At 39.3% G+C, this 17984-nt stretch overlaps 1 protein-coding gene and 1 long non-coding RNA gene across 3 annotated transcripts in view; both read left to right on the plus strand.

The window, feature by feature from the left end:
• Positions 1–1354: 1354 nt before the first annotated feature.
• arsh (arylsulfatase H) lies at positions 1355–8085 on the plus strand. 2 transcript variants are annotated; one of them, XM_008328610.3, is made up of 12 exons: positions 1379–1438; positions 2291–2355; positions 3039–3191; positions 4264–4385; positions 4463–4585; positions 5118–5320; positions 5745–5965; positions 6052–6188; positions 6345–6482; positions 6573–6732; positions 6993–7114; positions 7375–8085. In XM_008328610.3, exons 3-12 carry the CDS (start codon positions 3136–3138, stop codon positions 7764–7766), a joined length of 1674 nt encoding a protein of 557 aa, XP_008326832.1. In that variant the 5' UTR covers positions 1379–1438; positions 2291–2355; positions 3039–3135; the 3' UTR covers positions 7767–8085. The 2 variants fall into 2 exon arrangements, with proteins under 2 accessions (XP_008326831.1, XP_008326832.1); XM_008328609.2 differs by lacking the exon at positions 2291–2355 and having other exon boundaries at positions 1355–1438.
• A 1124-nt stretch (positions 8086–9209) lies between these two features.
• Positions 9210–17984, plus strand: part of LOC112488264 (uncharacterized) — a 116482-nt gene continuing 107707 nt past the window's right edge. The window contains exon 1 of the long non-coding RNA XR_003052132.1: positions 9210–9511. This is a non-coding gene — a long non-coding RNA (uncharacterized LOC112488264). The remainder of the gene's footprint in view (positions 9512–17984) is intronic.

Raw genomic sequence — 17984 nt, forward strand, 5'->3', positions numbered from 1 at the left:
GTGGATTCACTCACAAATGACAAATCGAGAAAAAACGAGACTTTATGACTTCCCTTCCCCGCCTGCAGGGCGTTGGAGAGCAATAAAGCAAACAAAGGCATCATGAGGCATAACCTGCAATTCTTGATATGTAAGGTATTTACATTAGGGTAACTTATATACAGACTTTGAAGGTGTTTAAATTATAGTGACAGGGCCACCTCAGGCTCTGACAAGTCAAAATCGGAATTTTGCTCACGGTCTTTTGGTCACGTTAAAAAAAATAGAAGTGCATTTTATAACTGTCAGGCACTGAAAAAGTCAACTGTTGAATTGAAACCAGCCCTGAATATGACAGGAAAATTGGTAGTGACTGGTTTTGATCTCATATAAATCTAGATTATCTTATCAGCGAAATATATGACTGAATCATGAAACTCAGTGAGTCAATGCCCGTGGGCCACACTGACTCACTGAATTAAACTGGTTTGAACACACACACAAAGACATAAACCTTATTTAAGGAATATAGCTGTGTGATGCTACTGATTCACGTGAATACATGTTGCTGTTTTCCTAACAACAGAGCATATAATCTATACTAAGTACATTTTACATACATATAAAATATGATATATAGTTAGCAAAGTGAGCTAAATGCTGACAAAGAAGACAGCATAAGCAATTTCAAGTAATAATGAGGTTGGTTTAAACAGCAACAAGCAATACGTAACCTATTGTCTTTTATGATACTGAACCTTAACCCAGTATAAAATCAAACAGTCACTTTTTTAAAATATAGCACAACACCATAAATACATCATAAATGTGTGTAACATTAGGAATTAGTCTTATATGACAGACTACATTAGGTTCTGAGGGACATAATTACAGGATTATCTGTCAATTTAAAAGAGAATATATGCAATAAGGATAACAACACTGAGTACCTTCTGTGGGTGTTAATTTACATTATGATAATTTAGGCTGATGAATATTACCATGTGAATACATGAATACTACCACAATACAATGTCCCTACATTTGAACGTCTAGAATACTGTCATTTTATCTAAACTGTTTTGTTATGCAATCAAATATATCAATATATTTTGGCAGTGGCTCATAGTACAGCTGTCAATTCTTCAAAAACATCACCTTTTATTTTATAATTCAAATGTCCACTGTTACAATGCACAGCATTTTCATTTTCACATTTGTTAGCTGTATTATATTTTTAAACCCTTATAGGAGTCATGTCAATTCACTCACTTCAGGGGAATACCTGTTTATATATATAAACGTTTTCAAGGTTTTAAGATACTTGTATTTTCATAGATGCAAATAAAGAACAAGTTCAGCAGCCGTTAGAATGTTAGCCCTTTAAAAGTGGGCGGGGCTAGCAGAGGACGTGCGATGACTCAGGCACGGAAACCAGTGTCAGAACCAGCGAAATGAGGTAAGTTAAAAACAGTTATCATTTTTTTTAAACTTATTTTACTCATTATATGGATAATATGTAATACACTTTATTGACCATGTGCACTTAAAATTAAATCAGTTGATAAACCTCTGTTGCTGCGTCGCCTTTAAAACTGAAAACGTTAACATGACTGAGATGCAGCTGAGGAAGGACAGTGAGTGAACACTTGGTTACTAGACGTGGTTGGTCCAAAGAAACAAGTAACGATGGTGATGGTGTGAGAGAAAATGTAAAAAATAAAATAAAATAACATAAAAGCTTTTTCAAACGGTGCAGATGAAATCACGTGACAACGCAGCAAAACACGTATGCTTTATTATTAAAGGTACACGACCCTGGTTTGTTTTAAAAGGGGAACTTTTTTCTTCCTTTTTTTTTTTACACTTTTTTTTTACTTACATTCAGTTAACCTCTGGGAAAACATAGGCAGGTTTTATTCACTTTAATAAAAGGAAGTCATCTTTAGGGACTACATGGAGTTACATAAAACTATAGTCTATAAAACTATTGTACTACTACTGTGAATTTGAGTTTGAATGAAGAAAAAAAAAAGAACAAAGTCGAAATTCCAAGAGTTTTACTCACATTCACTCAAACAAAACATCGATTTAATATGTAATATCGCACATAATACTGTCAGGTATTGAGCTAGTTATTGAGTGGGCAACATACGTATACTGTAAGTACTGTCAGAGTGGTGTAAAAAGGAATTTTCTTTTGGGAATGTCCACTTCTTTTGTACATATACAGGTTAATTAAAGAGTTTTTTACTTTGCGACTCAGACACAGCTTTTCTGTAGCTCATTCCAGTTTTCTGAATATCTTCAGGGCAGTCTTCACAGCAAACTGATGAAACTGGGTTCTGGCTGACTCTCACGTATAACACAGTACAGGTACTGTAGTGCCTTGGGTTATTAAATTTTTTTTATTGCTTGGTTACCTAATGCATCGCAAACACACAAAGATTGTAAGAACCCGGTTAGAATCTCTCAGTGTTCATAAGGGGGGAAATAAACTAACTCTTTTACTAAGAACATTTTAATATTTTATGTTTTAATAAAGATATCCAAATATAGCCTAAAGACTGGATAATCATGGCCCACTGTCAGTTGCTGAATGGAAGAGTCAGCTACATCCAGTGTTACAGTGCAGGCTGAATGGTGTCATATGTAGAAACTCAGGTCTAAAATAAACTCATCTGCTGCTGAGTTTATGCGTATACGCTTCATTTAATAAATTCTATGATTTCATGATGTTATGATCAATGTTAATGGACTTTTAAGTATGTTATTAATTGATGTGATTTAGAACAGAGGAATCTACATTTTTAGTTTCTGGAGAAGGAATAGAAGCAAAATCAAATGAACCAATGAGAATATATGCACATTGATTTTTAATTAAAAAAAACTCAATACAGTACTGTAGAATTTTGATACAGTATTGTGTAATGAAATATTGCAAAAAAATTGACACCCCTGGTATTATGGTTAGTTAGCATCAAAATCATTTCCATTTCTGTTTTGTAAAAGTCAGACAATTGACTTCAGAATTCTGTTTTTCATTCTTCCACCACAAGGTTCCCTTTTGTGTCACTTCTTCTCTGCCTCCTGCTGGCTGCAGTAAATGATGTCACAGGGAAGGAGACGAACAAAAGACCCAACTTTGTCTTGATAATGGCGGACGACCTTGGTATTGGTGATATAGGGTGCTACGGGAACACTACCATCAGGTAAGTTGAAACAAATGCGTCACCCTCTTGGTTGCACTCGTTCATCTCTTTGTTCTTCTGTTTGACACCATTATGGCGTTTGTCTTCTTATTAATCATCATTTTTGAGCTTAGAACTGATGAACTCAAATTTGTGTAATCTGGCATTATCTTTTAGTTTTATTTAATTATTTTATTTATATTAAAAAACGTTGTCCTGAAACCATTTTTTGCAAATAATTATTATAATTATAATTATTTTGTATTTGAATTTGCGTACTCTTCGATACTCAGTACTGTCTCAGATACATTGCGTTGGGTTTCAAAAAGGCAGTAACCTGGAAGACAGTGTTATATACTTAGGTGAGTGGCGTTAAACACTAAGCAGGAAAGTCTTTACAGCCTGTTTTGTTTTCTTCTCATTAACAGAAGGCTGTTTCAGTTCAAAAGGAAACAAAAAACAGAATGTCTTCAAACTGGCATTGTTGTCTCATTGGCGTACTGTTGGTTTACTGCACACGCATGTTTTTTTTTCAGTACAATACCGCGCTCTCGTTGATCATCCATCCATCCATCCATCCATTTTCATCCGCTTATCCGTTACCGGGTCGCGGGGGCAGCAGTCGCCACCCAAATCACATTGCACCGTATCAACCCCCCAAACCTTCCTGCGGGTGGTGAGTCCACTGGAAGGTATTAACCTCCCTAACCGGGATTCGAACTTGTCCAGGAGGTGAACCCTGGGGTTCCACACCAATGACAGAGACATTGCCTCTGGGCCAAAGCGCCACTTCTCGTTGATCATTACATTTTTTAAAAATAAAACATATTTTAGACTTTATTCTGTTAGAGTCTGAGTGACCTGTTGTTTTGAAACATTGACAGATGTGAATGAAGTAAATTAGAAAAATTGAAGTACATTATTTTCACTGTGTCGCACAAACTGGCACTTGTGCTCGGACCAGGGGTTGGAGACCCTCTGATCTAGACCTCTTGAGACCAAAGACTTCAGTTCAATTAATTTCCAAAAAGAACCTCAATCATTTTGGCTCGTTATTTTCTACCTTTATTTCTTACATCCTCTATCCAAATAGGACTCCAAACATAGACAGACTGGCTTCTGAAGGAGTGAAGCTGACTCAGCACATTGCAGCTGCTCCTCTTTGCACTCCAAGCCGGGCTGCTTTCATGACAGGACGTTATGCTCTCCGTTCAGGTAGTTTAAAAAAATTAAAAACACACTCCGGTCATTAATTCCCACTGCACTCTTACACCTGTGTGCCTGTTGTGCAGGATTTGGTAGCAGAGGGCGCGTGCAGGTGCTACTGTTCCTCGGAGGCTCAGGGGGGCTTTCACCAAAGGAGACCACCTTTGCTAAAAGGCTGCAGCAACAAGGATATACAACAGGCCTAGTGGGTGAGATAAAGTCATGTGTACTACGATGGCCTGATCCTCAGTCAAACTAAAAAAAAGCCTGCAGAATGTGTAGCGTGAGTCTCTATGTGCTTGCTTTGCCAGTGCCATTGCTTTAGACATGCGAAAATCAATGTCCACATTGAACCAATTATCGATGTAGTCAGAGAAAATTGTTTTCACACTTTACAAGCATTCGGAGCGCAAGGGCAACATATGGCAAATACAAAAAGATCAAATACATTTCATTTGATTTTTCCCTAGTAACACCCAGATATCATCAGAAAATTGTTGGCTCTTGAATTTACGGGACACACCTACAGATTTTCATAAACTAGGGCTTAAAAGGAAAATGGTCCTGTGTGTTTTTTAGAAGTAATATTATATATTCACTTTGGAAAGTAGTATCATAATGGGAATGGCAAGATACATATATGTTTGATTTTGTAGTGTTGTCACATGTTTTTTAAATAGTTTTCTAGATATTCTAGCAAGCTTTTGGCATTCTGTGTAACACCTGCTTGTGCTACCACAGGTAAATGGCACCTGGGTGTGAACTGTGAGCACAGGGGGGACCACTGTCATCACCCAAACCAGCATGGCTTCAACTACTACTACGGCCTTCCATTCACCCTGTTCAATGACTGTACGCCAGGAGAGGGGAGTGATGTCATGAATGCGGAACAAAACATGCTTCAGAATATGGCTCTGATGCTTGGAGTTGGACTGCTCACACTGGTAAATGCTGACATTTACTCACAGTGACTGGGCAGAAAGTTGTTGTCAAAACTCCACACAACCCCCCCCCCCCCACCTCTTCAGTTGGTACTAAGGATTGAACTTGAACCAACATGAAAGAGCTGTGCCTAGTAACACGGAAGCAAACATTTAAATTATAAAAGAAGATTAAACCAATTATTTAAAAAATGAACCCCAGGTGTTGAACGAGAGGAAGGGGTCACGTGTTAAATGTTTGTTTTGCACAAAGGACCCAATGTACTAACTTGTTACATATCACGAAGCTAATGGATAGCGTTGCAGTTGAGATGTGGCGACATCTTGTGGCCACATTGTTGCACCGCAGTAAAAGTTCGATGACGTCATATGATATTGAGTTATTTCGATAAAAAATAATGTTACTTTTTTTCGTCTGTACTCCCAGATTTGTGTCCGTGTTTGTGGCCTCCTTGACGTCAGCCTGTGGCTCCTGGTTGCACTTTTTTCTTTTACTATCGTAGTCAATGCTGTATGGTACGTACCCTTCAAACACCTGCGGACCTGGAACTGTATCATTATGAGGAACCAAGATGTTATTGAACAACCAATAACGGTGGAGACGCTGCCCCAGAGGTTGCTGGGAGAAGCACAGGACTTCATAAGGAGGTATGTGCCATGACTTTCCAACGAGTCTACAAAGAAAAAGTCATCAAACACTGTGATATCTTCTCACTCTACATCTTCCTCCACAGAAATAGAGATCAACCATTTCTCCTTTTCTTCTCATTGGCCCACACCCACACCCCACTCTTCCAAACCCCGACCTTTGCAGGGAAAAGCCGCCACGGTCGTTATGGTGATAACATTGAGGAAATGGACTGGCTGATCGGTAAGTTAGTGAAGAAGGTTCTCTCTCTCTCTCTCTCTCTCTCTCTATATATATATATATATATGTGTGTGTGGGTGTGTGTGTGTATGTGTGTGTATAAACATTTATAGGAAGTAATAAACTGAAAACCCCACTTTAAAATTGTATATTTTCTAGGTCAGTTGACCAAGACAGTGGACTCCCTCGGCCTAGCTAACAACACACTGATGTATTTTACATCAGACCATGGTGGACACTTGGAGGATAGAGACTCAAGAACTGGTCAAAAGGGAGGCTGGAATGGCATCTACAGAGGTAGGTGATGTCTCCAAGTGTTTCAAAGCAAAGTATTCAATTTATTTACATTTATTCAGTCATTTCTCTCATATGTTGTGTTATCATTAGGTGGCAAAGCAATGGGGGGCTGGGAGGGAGGGATAAGAGTACCTGGTATTTTCCGGTGGCCTGGCAGACTCGCAGCTGGAACTGAAGTAGATGAACCCACCAGTCTAATGGACCTCTACCCAACACTGAAGCATTTAGCTGAGGACACGCAGCCAGACAGGTACCTACAGCCTGATCAGGTATAGGTTATTGTATTGAAGCCTGTGGTTTTTTTAAATATATTTTCAAATTAGTCTCATTTCCACTGTTGCTGAAAACCTACTTGATAAATAGATTATGTCAGCAAACACAATATTGTACAGAAGGTCCGAGTGTAAAATTTTGAATGTATTGTTGCTTTAATTTTGACAGCCCTAAGATTAAATATAATTTTATATTTTTTCCTGCCTTCTCTACCTTTTCAATGTATTTTTCTGCCAGACATTTAGACGGCCACAACCTCATGCCACTGTTGGACGGGAAAGTAAAAACATCAAAACACGAATTCATGTTCCATTACTGTGGTGCCTATTTAAACGCGGCTCGCTGGCACCCACCTGGAAGTAAGTGCACGTACTTGACACGCAGTTATTCCAAAACGTCTAAAAGATTGATGTTTCTTTTTGTAAAATATTAAAATGTAAATTCAATAGAAAGTGAACTTCCAAATCTGATCAACCTTAGATTTTTATACACAATGCAAATGTTTATTATGGTAGAACACAGAAATACATCAGTTATCTAATGTGTCTATGTTTCCTATTAGACAAATGTTAACAAAAATTATTTCGCACTTTTCGACACTTTCTCTTCTCAAATTCAGGTAACTCTGTCTACAAGGCACACTTTTTCACTCCCAACTTTTCTCCCCCGGGAGCCGTAGGATGCTATCACACCAAGATCTGCATGTGCCACGGAGAACGTGTCACGCACCACAACCCACCGCTGCTGTATGACCTTTTCCATGACCCCTCAGAGTCCCGCCCACTAACTCCTGACTCTGAGCCACGATACACTGAAGTACTAGAGCAGATCACCAAAGCTGTTGAAAAACACAAAAGTTCTCTTCCAGATGAAGCGGTGTCTGCTGATGCTCAGGAAACGGCACCCGACGCTGAAATGACCTGGGAGAAGATTCTGTGGAAGCCGTGGCTGCAGCCCTGCTGTGGGACTTTTCCCTTCTGTGGCTGTAGAGAAGACAGACCTGAAATTTAATACATACCTCAAAAACAAATAGTAGTTAAACTGAAAAGGTTGAAAGGCTGGCAAAATAGTATAATAGTCAAGAAATGTTCAGACACAGATTAGACACGGATTGTTGAGAAAACAGAGTTTTACTAGGATTTGATAATATTTTCTGTAATATTATGGTAAACTCTTAGGTAAAAGAAAATGAGCTTGGTTAAATATATCCAAATTGAATTAAGTTGTGTTTTTATTTTGAGCTTACTGTGGCTGTGAGACATGCAGTGTTTGTACAACGTTGAAGGACATGGTTTACCTATTAAACTACTCAGAGGTTGTTTAAGCTAAACTTTAAACTACTACGTTTTGGGCTGTGCAAAAATTGATATGTTGTATGTTGATTATATCTGTAAATCTGCAATGAAAATTAGTTGGTAATTTTGTAGTTTAAAATTATGAAGGTGGTGGCTGCCTCAAAAGAAGGATACAGAGTTCTTGATGTTCTGTAAGTCACCTAAATACCTGAAAGTGTTTAACATCAGTGATTGTTGTTTGACTTATTTTGTTTGGTCGATTCACTGTATAAAGGCTCTATCTGGCAAAAACAACTTGAACAAAACGCATTGGAACTGTCCTCTGTTATCAACCATTACACTTCAGAGCTTTAGCCTTTATGCATGAATTTTACATGTCATTTATCTTAGTTTATCCGAATGCTCTCTTGATCGTGGCAAATGATAGGACCCATTTTGCCCCCGCGAGGCAAAACGTTTTCCCACGCCTACTTTAGAGGTTAGTCTTCTGGAAGTAGTTTATTGAGTTAGCCACTAGGGGGCAGAGTCAGGCTTTGGTGTTTCACTGTGTTCACAGTACGAGAGGCGGTGAGACTCCTTTGCAATGTCGTCTGGGCTTCACTAGTGAAAGTATGTGTAGAAATGGATATGTTTAGAAGGGTTTTCCTGTCGATGCCATTATATCGATAACAGAGGTGTAAATAAGAGCTGCTGAGCAGCAGAGGTGATTTTCCTCAAGGTTCATCTGCGTGGGAAAGATTAGATGGAACAACCAGCGTAGTGATTTAGGTAGAAATTCAAGTGTTAGTCCTGGAGTAAACAGGAACAAGACGAATGAAACTAAACTAAACTAAAATAGTTTTTAATTCCCTTTTAGAGTCACTAAATTTTGGAGTGAAGCCTGAGGCTCATCCTCACTGTTATTAGGTTATTAGTTAAAATACACTAGAGATAAAAACACACGAGGAAGTCTGTGTAATAAGGTTATTTTTGTCCATGTTTTTAAATATTTCGACAATAAAAAAATAAAATATAACACGAGTTCGTCCATTTCCAGTTTAATTAAAGGACAGATACGGATTGTGCTCTCAGTTTGCGTGTCCGTTTCTCTCTCCGTGTACTGTCTACAGACAAACAGTACCATGCCACACTGAAAATGTCTGCAGACAAACAGTACCATGCCACACTGAAAGGTGGCGGACGTGAGTAATCTAGAGAGTCGGTGACAACAAGTGAGGGAATTTTGAAATTAAAGTGCACTGCGCAGGCCATGGGTTTATTTGTTTGTTTGTTTATTTAGTTATTTATAAACGCACATTTCTTCAAGTTACGGGGAAAAGTCGGAGTGCTGCACACGGATTATTATGATGAAGAAGGTTAATCGAGGTGGAGACACTTAAAACTGAAGGAAAACGAGGAAAACGCCATGAAAGGAAGTAAATGTGGAGAGGAAATGGCGTGGACTTGGACTCATAAACAAAGGTAAGGCTGTCTAAATATTTAAAAATGGAATCGAGCTGAGTTAAAACGTAACCGATATTGACGTGAAATGAAACATTATTTGCTATTTCACACTGTGCTTTTTTAAAATGAGTGAACTAATCACTTGTACACCATTGTATAATTTAATCTATGTTGCCTAGTCATTAAATGATGAATTGAAATAGCACCTTTAGAACACATGGCAGATGTCTAATGTTCTCTTCCATGGGCAAAAACATTTACCTTGCTGTTTGTGTGTTTAAATAACGGTAATTAGATTTGAATGTGGCTTTTGTCATTTGGTAAATGTTGCGGTTCTTTTTGATTGTAACTCTAACTCTAAAGGAGTTGGTGGCATGAACCTGACTGTGCAAAAAACAAACAAACAACAAACCTTCTTTGAAAGACAGAAAAGGCTTTGACATGTGTTGATTTGAACCAATTTGTTTTTCCCCCCACCAAAACCACAAATCTTTTACATTTCATCCTTCATTGTACAGCCTTGCCATTCTCTTCAATGACTTGTTCTTCCTTCACAACTCAGTCAGTGTAATCCACCTACAGTTGTGTTCACTTTTTTGTTCACCTCTATTGGTTTGTTTACACGGCCCTTCATCTTGTCTTAGTTCTCTCTCTGTTCAGTGGAGATCAGTGAACGTTCACACACGTGAGACACTTCTTTAACTACAAGGACATACTGTGGTTTGACAGCTCTTCGGTGATAAAATATATTAAAGCTAAATGAACTTCTCCATCATCTGTGTCATCATCGCTCATTGTTATCACCGGCAGCTCTCACACTGTTTCCCTCAGGCCACAACTGGCTGTCAAAACATCAAAGTTTGCTACAGTGGCAGTCTGTAATTTCCTTCCTTCCTTTTCAGTCATCCTTTCATTTCTCTTCATCCTATTTAAAAACAAATTCCCAGCTCGTCACAATCTTCTACATTGTCCTTCATCCTTTAGAAAGTGCACATGCATCTTAAGATGAGAAGGTAACATTTCTGCGTATCTGCGTATTTTTTTAAATCAATTAAATTCAGCACAGTAAACGCATGGATATTTGCATGTTAATTGTTAATAAAAAATGGATACAGTGTTGTAGAATATCAGTTCGGCATCATGAAAGGAAATATCGTTATTGTTCAGTCCATCGATATTTCTTATACCTCGTTCACTGACATCACACTCCTTGTATTTACTTCTCTCCCTCTGGCAGAGTCCTGCACATCAAACACTCTGCAAGTTTTGTTACGCAAGCCGTTCAATAATATCTCTGACAGTAAATCATGCAGCGGACCATACATAATGACATTTGGCTGTACATCAGAGTTAATGATGGCTGGTGGGATAGAATGATGCTGGCTGTTTATCACGTCACAAACACACACGTGCAACGCTGTGGACACAAACACAAACACACACGGCCTCTCAGAAATGCACATGTGCACGTCCACATGTTTTGAACTGATCAGAGGTTTTCTGCAAAGGTCACGGTTTCAGTGCGGGTCATAAAAAATATTTATAACCCTTTGATGCGCATCAATGCTCACAAACTGTGGGATGACAATGTGGCACCGGAAATAGTTTTTCCTGCATCAGGCATCTCAAATATGTGAGAGCTGATAGCCATTGGTGTGTAAGTTTATGTGGCACTAAATGATGCTTAAAAATAGCTGTTAATATGAACCAGAGGACATTTTTTTTCTTTAAATGAACATGTGGCTGAATATCTTTCATCCTCCTTTAAAGTCTGTTTCCCATCTTTACCATTAGCTTTCACTTCTTTTTTCAGTTAAACCAACAATGACAAAAAAAGTTTCAATTCAACTTTTAAGTGTTGTATTAAAAATTTGAATTAAAATCATAAGCAATGGAGAAATCAGAAAACTTTAATTCCACATTTTAGGAAAACTGTTGATTTATTTATTTATTTATTTTTTAAACTTTTGGACCAGCACTTTTGCCACTTCCACAGTCAATATGAACTTGTACCTTTTGAGTAATAATGATGCCTCTGTGTACACCTGACCTTCAAACTTGTGTGCTGATCCCTGCAGTGGTCCTCGCCACGTCGGCGCTTGTCCAAACCCCACGAGACGCCTTAAGTGCTGAGTTAGCTGTGAGAAAACCAACAGTGAAGCAGGTAGGTTAGGTTTCCGTGTGCTGCTGGGTGAGCTGAGGCAAAGCTGTCACATACCATTAAGAAGAATCATCAACTCCTGACATCGTGTGACCCCCATCGTGTGACCGTCTGAATAAAACATTGGCAGCAGCTCCACATCGTGTGACCGCACATCGCCAGTAGTCTGAATAAAACATTGGCAGCAGCTCCTTGTACAATACATGAATAAGAACTAGGCGGTGACACTCTCCTTCCACATGCAGACTTTTTTGCATGAGTACCACCAAGATATTCTACATGTAGTTTTTCACCTGGACGGTCAGTGCTGACCATCTGTTTGCTGACACAGGGTCCTGTTATTTTAGTGAGAAGTGAAGCAGTCAGTCTCTGTCTGTTGTCTGTGTCTCTGCTGCTGTTCTGTTTGGGGTCAGGGGTCATCTGACGTAATGCACCGTGTGGGTTTGAAGTTCAATAACAAATGGGAGAATCTGAAGAGGTGATTCTAATGACTGATGTGTGAGGTCGACTCTCAGGATGAGCTGTGTCTTCATCATGAGTCGATCTGGGTGAGGGTTTCAGCTGTGAAAAAAAAGAAACTTTTTGAAAGCAAGAACTTATTTAGACAATTTTGATTTTATTCTTGGTTTATTGTAGTTGATTGTGATTAACCCACAGCGACCCTGCGGTTAATCCGATTGTAATGGTTTGTCAGCCCTAAAAGACCCAGAAACGTAGAAGACACTTGTCTTGAATAAAGGCTAATAAGAACCGTATGAATGTGTGTGTGTGTGTGTATGTTCAAAGCCAAATGGACAGCCATGCATTGTTTGAGTTATTCATTTTGCATCATGGTACTGTGTGTGTCTGTGTGTGTGTGTGTGTGTGTGAGGATACACAGTGGACTCCAGGGGATGAGAACTTGCCTCTGCTGGAGAACTTTCAGCACACACTCACGCATGCAGACATGCACACAGATGTGTGTGTGAGGGAGAGTGTGCTAACAACTAAGTTCAAATGTCTGCCTGTGAGGGGTCATTCTGACCATATGGCAAACGACGCAACATATATTTAAACCACCGACACGTACAAACCCCAACGTGTTTTCAGACATGTTGGGTTGGTGGTGTGGTGCTGTACAAGAACCACTGAACCACAGGTCTCTCTGTGACATTGTGTAAAGATCTATCTATGGATACAAAGTACAGACAAAGTACAGACACAGAGTGTGAGAAAATCTTGATCGTGAGTGAGTATGCTTTGACATTCAGTACTATTTTGGTGACAGGAAGTGTTTAAGGAGGTGGGGTTTGATAAGGAACTGATAGTTAAAGGACTAGTCTTGTGGTCTTACACACAAACACTCAACAAACACACACGTTTGCTCAGTGACTCTCCTAGGACTCTTTTTATACAAACAAACAAATCAAAGCCTTATTCTGATCTTTAAACACACACAAAAACACACACAAAAACACACACAGTGCCTTTCAGCCGAGCCAAATGTGTACTGAGAGATAATCAGGACAAATATTTAGATTTTCATGGAGATTCGGTTTTCTTTACCCCAAACCTATCCTAATGTTGTTCTTAACTATAGCAGACGTTTGATGCCTAAACATAACCTTAAAGTAACCAAAAGGGGAACTTTATTTCTCCAAATATCTTTTTTTTTTTTAATATCAGAGCAGAGAGACTTTCATGTGTCGAAACAACCCTGGGGGAGGGAACTAAAGGTAGAAAAACAACGACATTAGAAAAGGCAGTCAGACCCTTTATGGATGGTGTAATTTGGAGAATTACAGGTTTTCAAAAGCACCACCATCTCCCACATCCGACACCTCCACCCACTCATGTATGGCACACATACAGGCAAACAGCGTCAGTCTGATTTATCCCTGACTGTACAGTGATGTCAGTCCTTGTGTGTGTGTGTGTGTGTGTGTGTGTGTGTGTAACAGGAATCTATATGAATGGCCTGCATATGTTCATCCATCCTCGCTAGTGGTTGAAAAACATGGATTACTAGTGTTACGTGGAAAATGATCCAATTTCACCTAATTGGGTCGAAAACTATTATTTATTTATTGCATATAATTTTTTTTTTTTGCTCGTCAAAGCATGAAAAGCAGAAGAATAAAATGCTCTTCTGCTAGGTGGCAGCAGATGGCTATGAAAACTAAAATGAAGATAATCAGAGCTGTTGAAGAAGATCTTTGTAAGTGTCTTTCTTCAATTCTTGCCAGTATATCAGCGTTATTTTCAACTAAACAGGCTGAGATTTTAGTCAATGATGAGGTCATTTAAACTAGAACATTATTATGTTTCATTACATGTACTTTTTGTTAGGTTTTTGTTTGGTGGTGTGCTGTGGTCTGGTGGTTTTTCCTGATGATATATATGTGCCATGGCTCAAAACAAGTTGGGTGATGATGAGGTCACAACTGCTAAGAGCAGGTGAGAGGTCGGTGAGAGGAAAAGACAGAAGAATACGTTCAAACAGCAGCATTTTTTTTAAGCAGCAGTCTCTACGGTAATATCACTTTTTTTTTGACAATGATGCCGATTGAGTGAAACACACTTCTGTTCTTAAGTGGGAGGGAACGACCCTGGACAACTGTTAAAAAAAGAAATCATATTTGAGCTCGACACATGCAGTGTGAACGCGGCCGGAGAAAGAACTTCAACTTACTGCAGCTGAGTTTGTTGAGGTGAAACAGAGGGAAGTAGAAAGTAGTTGTGAAATAATACTGGGGAAAATCTAACGGATGATCTGCGAAGGCAGAAGAGGTCATGTGCAATTTAAGAACAGAGAGGGTTTGAGCAGAGGGAGAAGTGACGCATGCAAGTGCTCGGGGTGTGACCAACAACGCACAGCTTTAGTGATGACAAATTGAACAAAACCAGATTTTTTTTGTCTCATTTTTCGGAGCTACAGGACAGAGAGACAGAGAGAGAGAGAGAGAGAGAGAGAGAGCAGAATGTTTGCTCACGATTTCATGGGACATTGAGATGTACAAGATGAGCAAGCATGAAACTGAGATGAACACTCATGCTGTAATGACTAGATTGAGATAAATCTAGAGGAACTGGGCTGAAGGAAGGATGAGAGGAAATAATTGTAAGACATTGATCTAAATCCCAAGGGTTTCCCCTCGGAGGGAGGAGGACAGGAAGTCTAAATTAGAAGTGTCAACGAAGCGGGGACAGAGTGGTGCTTTTGGAGAGACAGACTCAGAAAGTCTGAGTCGCCAAATGAGGAGAGCAGTAATGAAGACGCCGAAAAGAGCTAAGCCTGTGGAGGTGCAAGTGTTGGACCAATAATGAGCTGAGCACCAGGAGCAAGAATCTGATTTGAAGTTAATAAAACCACAAGGACACTTGACGCTAGTTCTATGACAATCTGGATGATTTTTTACAAAGTAAAGGATTGAACACTGTAATTTTGATTTAAATAAATCTCTCATTCTGATCAGATAACTTTGACTAAATGCCTATATCCCTGACCTGAAAGTAAAATCTCTCCAGAATCAGAAACAAGTCATTGTCCTTGGACACGACTAGGCAAAAACATAGACTACAAATATAAGAAAAATGCAATAGCAAAATATTTCATGTGTAAATAAAAATGATCAAATATAAAATATAACCATACTTGACTGGAAAACTATCGACTCAAACAGTGTACATTTATAAAAAGCTGAGCCAATAAATCAGACATCGTACAAATTTGTCAACGTCAATTCAAAATACAATTTAATTATGTCAAAATGTGTACATATTCTAATATCAGTTCTATTGAACTAAATTCATATTTGAGTCAGATAAATTTAAATTCTAAATTTAATGTTATTATACTTGACACTAAATCTAAAAAATGGGAAGTTAAAGTGATTACAGCCCCTAAAGATTGTTTCAGAAAAGCAAAGGAACTCTTCACTACCGATTTTCTTTGTACAGACGTCAGCTCAGCTGTAGGTCAACATGAATTCCTACTTGGTAAATTGTGCATTTGTACATAAACGTCAAGGACTTGTCCTTTAGGATATTAAGGGGTTGAGAAAGATGAGATTGATGTTTTGAGTCAGGTATTTCAAATGTAGGAGATTGAAGGCAGCAGAAGTGGCTGCATCTTTGATTAATGGCCCAAAACTCATAGAAGTAAATGTCATCAGAGGGAGAAGAGAGTAAAATGGACTGGAGAGAGGCAGAGTGAAGGGGTGAGGAGAGAGGACGTGGAGGGAGATGGAGAGGAGGTCAGGGGGGCGCTATAATGACAAAATGACACAAGGATGATGGAGGCTTGGGTCATGTTTACCCACAAGAGGGGAACAGAGACGACGGAGGGTCTAATGGTGAAGAGGTCGAGGGAAACTGCGGGTCTCTCTGTTTACAGTTAGACTTAGAGATATTGATGCATGGAGGAGAGGAGGGGGAGGGGAGGGGAGGAAGACGGATGGGTCGGGATAGAAACTGGGCCTCTGGCTCTGGAAAAAGAGAGGAGGCTGAAGCTGAGAAGTGTTGAGAGCCCGAGGGTGGGGGAGTCAGAGGGGAGAGATGAAGTAAGAAGAGGAAAGTGAAAGATGGAGAGTATGGCAGCTCAAATCCTGGGAGGATATAAAGTCTGCTGCTCAGGGGGCGCTCTTTGATGGAGAGGCAGGGAACCCCAGGGACTGGGTGCAAAGCAAAATTTTTTTTCTTCTTTAATCTGGACAAGAAAGGGCATATGCAGGTAAACTTCTGAAAGACGTAGAAGAAGAAGAAGAAGACTGGGAGGTATCAGTAATTGATCTGGAGAGGGGCAGACAGAAGAAGACGATCCTAGATACAATTAAACACAGTTCTCCCTTAAGATAAAAGGAAGAGATCAGATCTTCAAACAGAGAGGGCATTTTCAAGAAAAAAAACAGAAGCAGGATTTTTTTTTTCTGTGCCCTGCCTTGAAATGAGAGGCTTTAATGTGGCTAAGCCATGTCCATTCTTCCCAGTACTTCACATGTGGCTAATAGCATTACATGGTAAAGCTTACTGTGTGTTAGAATCTAAGCTGAATTAGGCAGGATGTAAAAATACTTCTTACTGAGAGGATGGATTTATTCATGTGCAGAAATGCTCTCCTTTAATTTCTTTTTTTTTTTTTTTTGCTCATGGTCAGAAAAAACGAGTCATTGAGGGAGCTCACGTTCCTCCAGGTGTAATGCTGTGGGAAACTGAGACAGTGGTGTTCAGCTCTACCTCCACACAGACTGGACCAATCAGATTCTTAGGTCAGGCCAAGTGTGACATGGTGCAGTCACTCAGATGGAGAGGGGGGTGTCGAGCATGGGTGAGGAGAAGAGGGTAGATGGAGGGATGCAAGAAGAGACATGAGGGGAAGAGTGGGGGTGGGGGTGGGGTTAAAGGATGAAGGGAGTGGTGGGAGTGAAGTCATGCTGCTGCCAGCATTATACAGATGTAGGTCATCTGTGTTTCTCTTCTCCAAAGACTCGGGCTTCTCACACACACCTGTTTTTTCCAGATAATGACAACACATTGGAATGTGCCTCTGGTGGAGTGTGACTGAGTAAACTGAGGGTAAAAAGAGAGAGAGATGGACAAACAAACGTTTGGTTGTTGTTCATTGTTTTTCTCTTCAAAAAGAAACCCTGTTCTGATTCACTGCCCCCACGACAGAAACAAATCCTTGTAACAATTGTAAATGATATTTACATTTATAATGGATATCCAACCAAAACACTAAACAGATTGATTTCTCAATTTGATATCTGTCCTGTCTGTTGGTACGTTTCACTTTTTTTTCGACATAAGTAGAACTAGCTCTGGGAGGGGATATGTTATGGAGACAGATGATCTTTAGGTGAACAGTCGGAAGAAGAGAAAAGATCATGTTGATTAGCAGGTATAATCAGGAAATCCGAGTCTCTCATGTAAATATGTTTTAGCAGTTAAAGATCACAGCCCTTGATTGACAGAAAAAAAATAAAAAAAACATTTTTTGAATGACAGCAAAAATGGCAGCGAACAGCTGCTGAGACCTCACTCCTCTGTTTCTCTGCAGTGAAAATAATTGCCGTTCACTGCTGGCTTTCATTTCCATCACATAAAAATCTGGGACTAATTTCAAAATAACTCACAAGTGAAGGAGAGAAAATAAAGCCAACAAGCTGCAACAGAGCGGGTGTGTCAGTGAAGAGATACTGAGAGGAAAAAAAAAACAGTGGAAGTGCTGCAAATGATTTTAGTTTTCAGACAACGTGTTGACCCAAAAACAATCAGTTGATTCTACTGTGGTTCCATGGACCTGTCTTTATATATATATCTATGTATGTATATATATATATATATATATAT

The sequence above is a fragment of the Cynoglossus semilaevis genome, chromosome 16 (genome assembly GCF_000523025.1).
Source record: "Cynoglossus semilaevis isolate Cse_v1.0 chromosome 16, Cse_v1.0, whole genome shotgun sequence".
NCBI lineage: Eukaryota > Metazoa > Chordata > Actinopteri > Pleuronectiformes > Cynoglossidae > Cynoglossus > Cynoglossus semilaevis.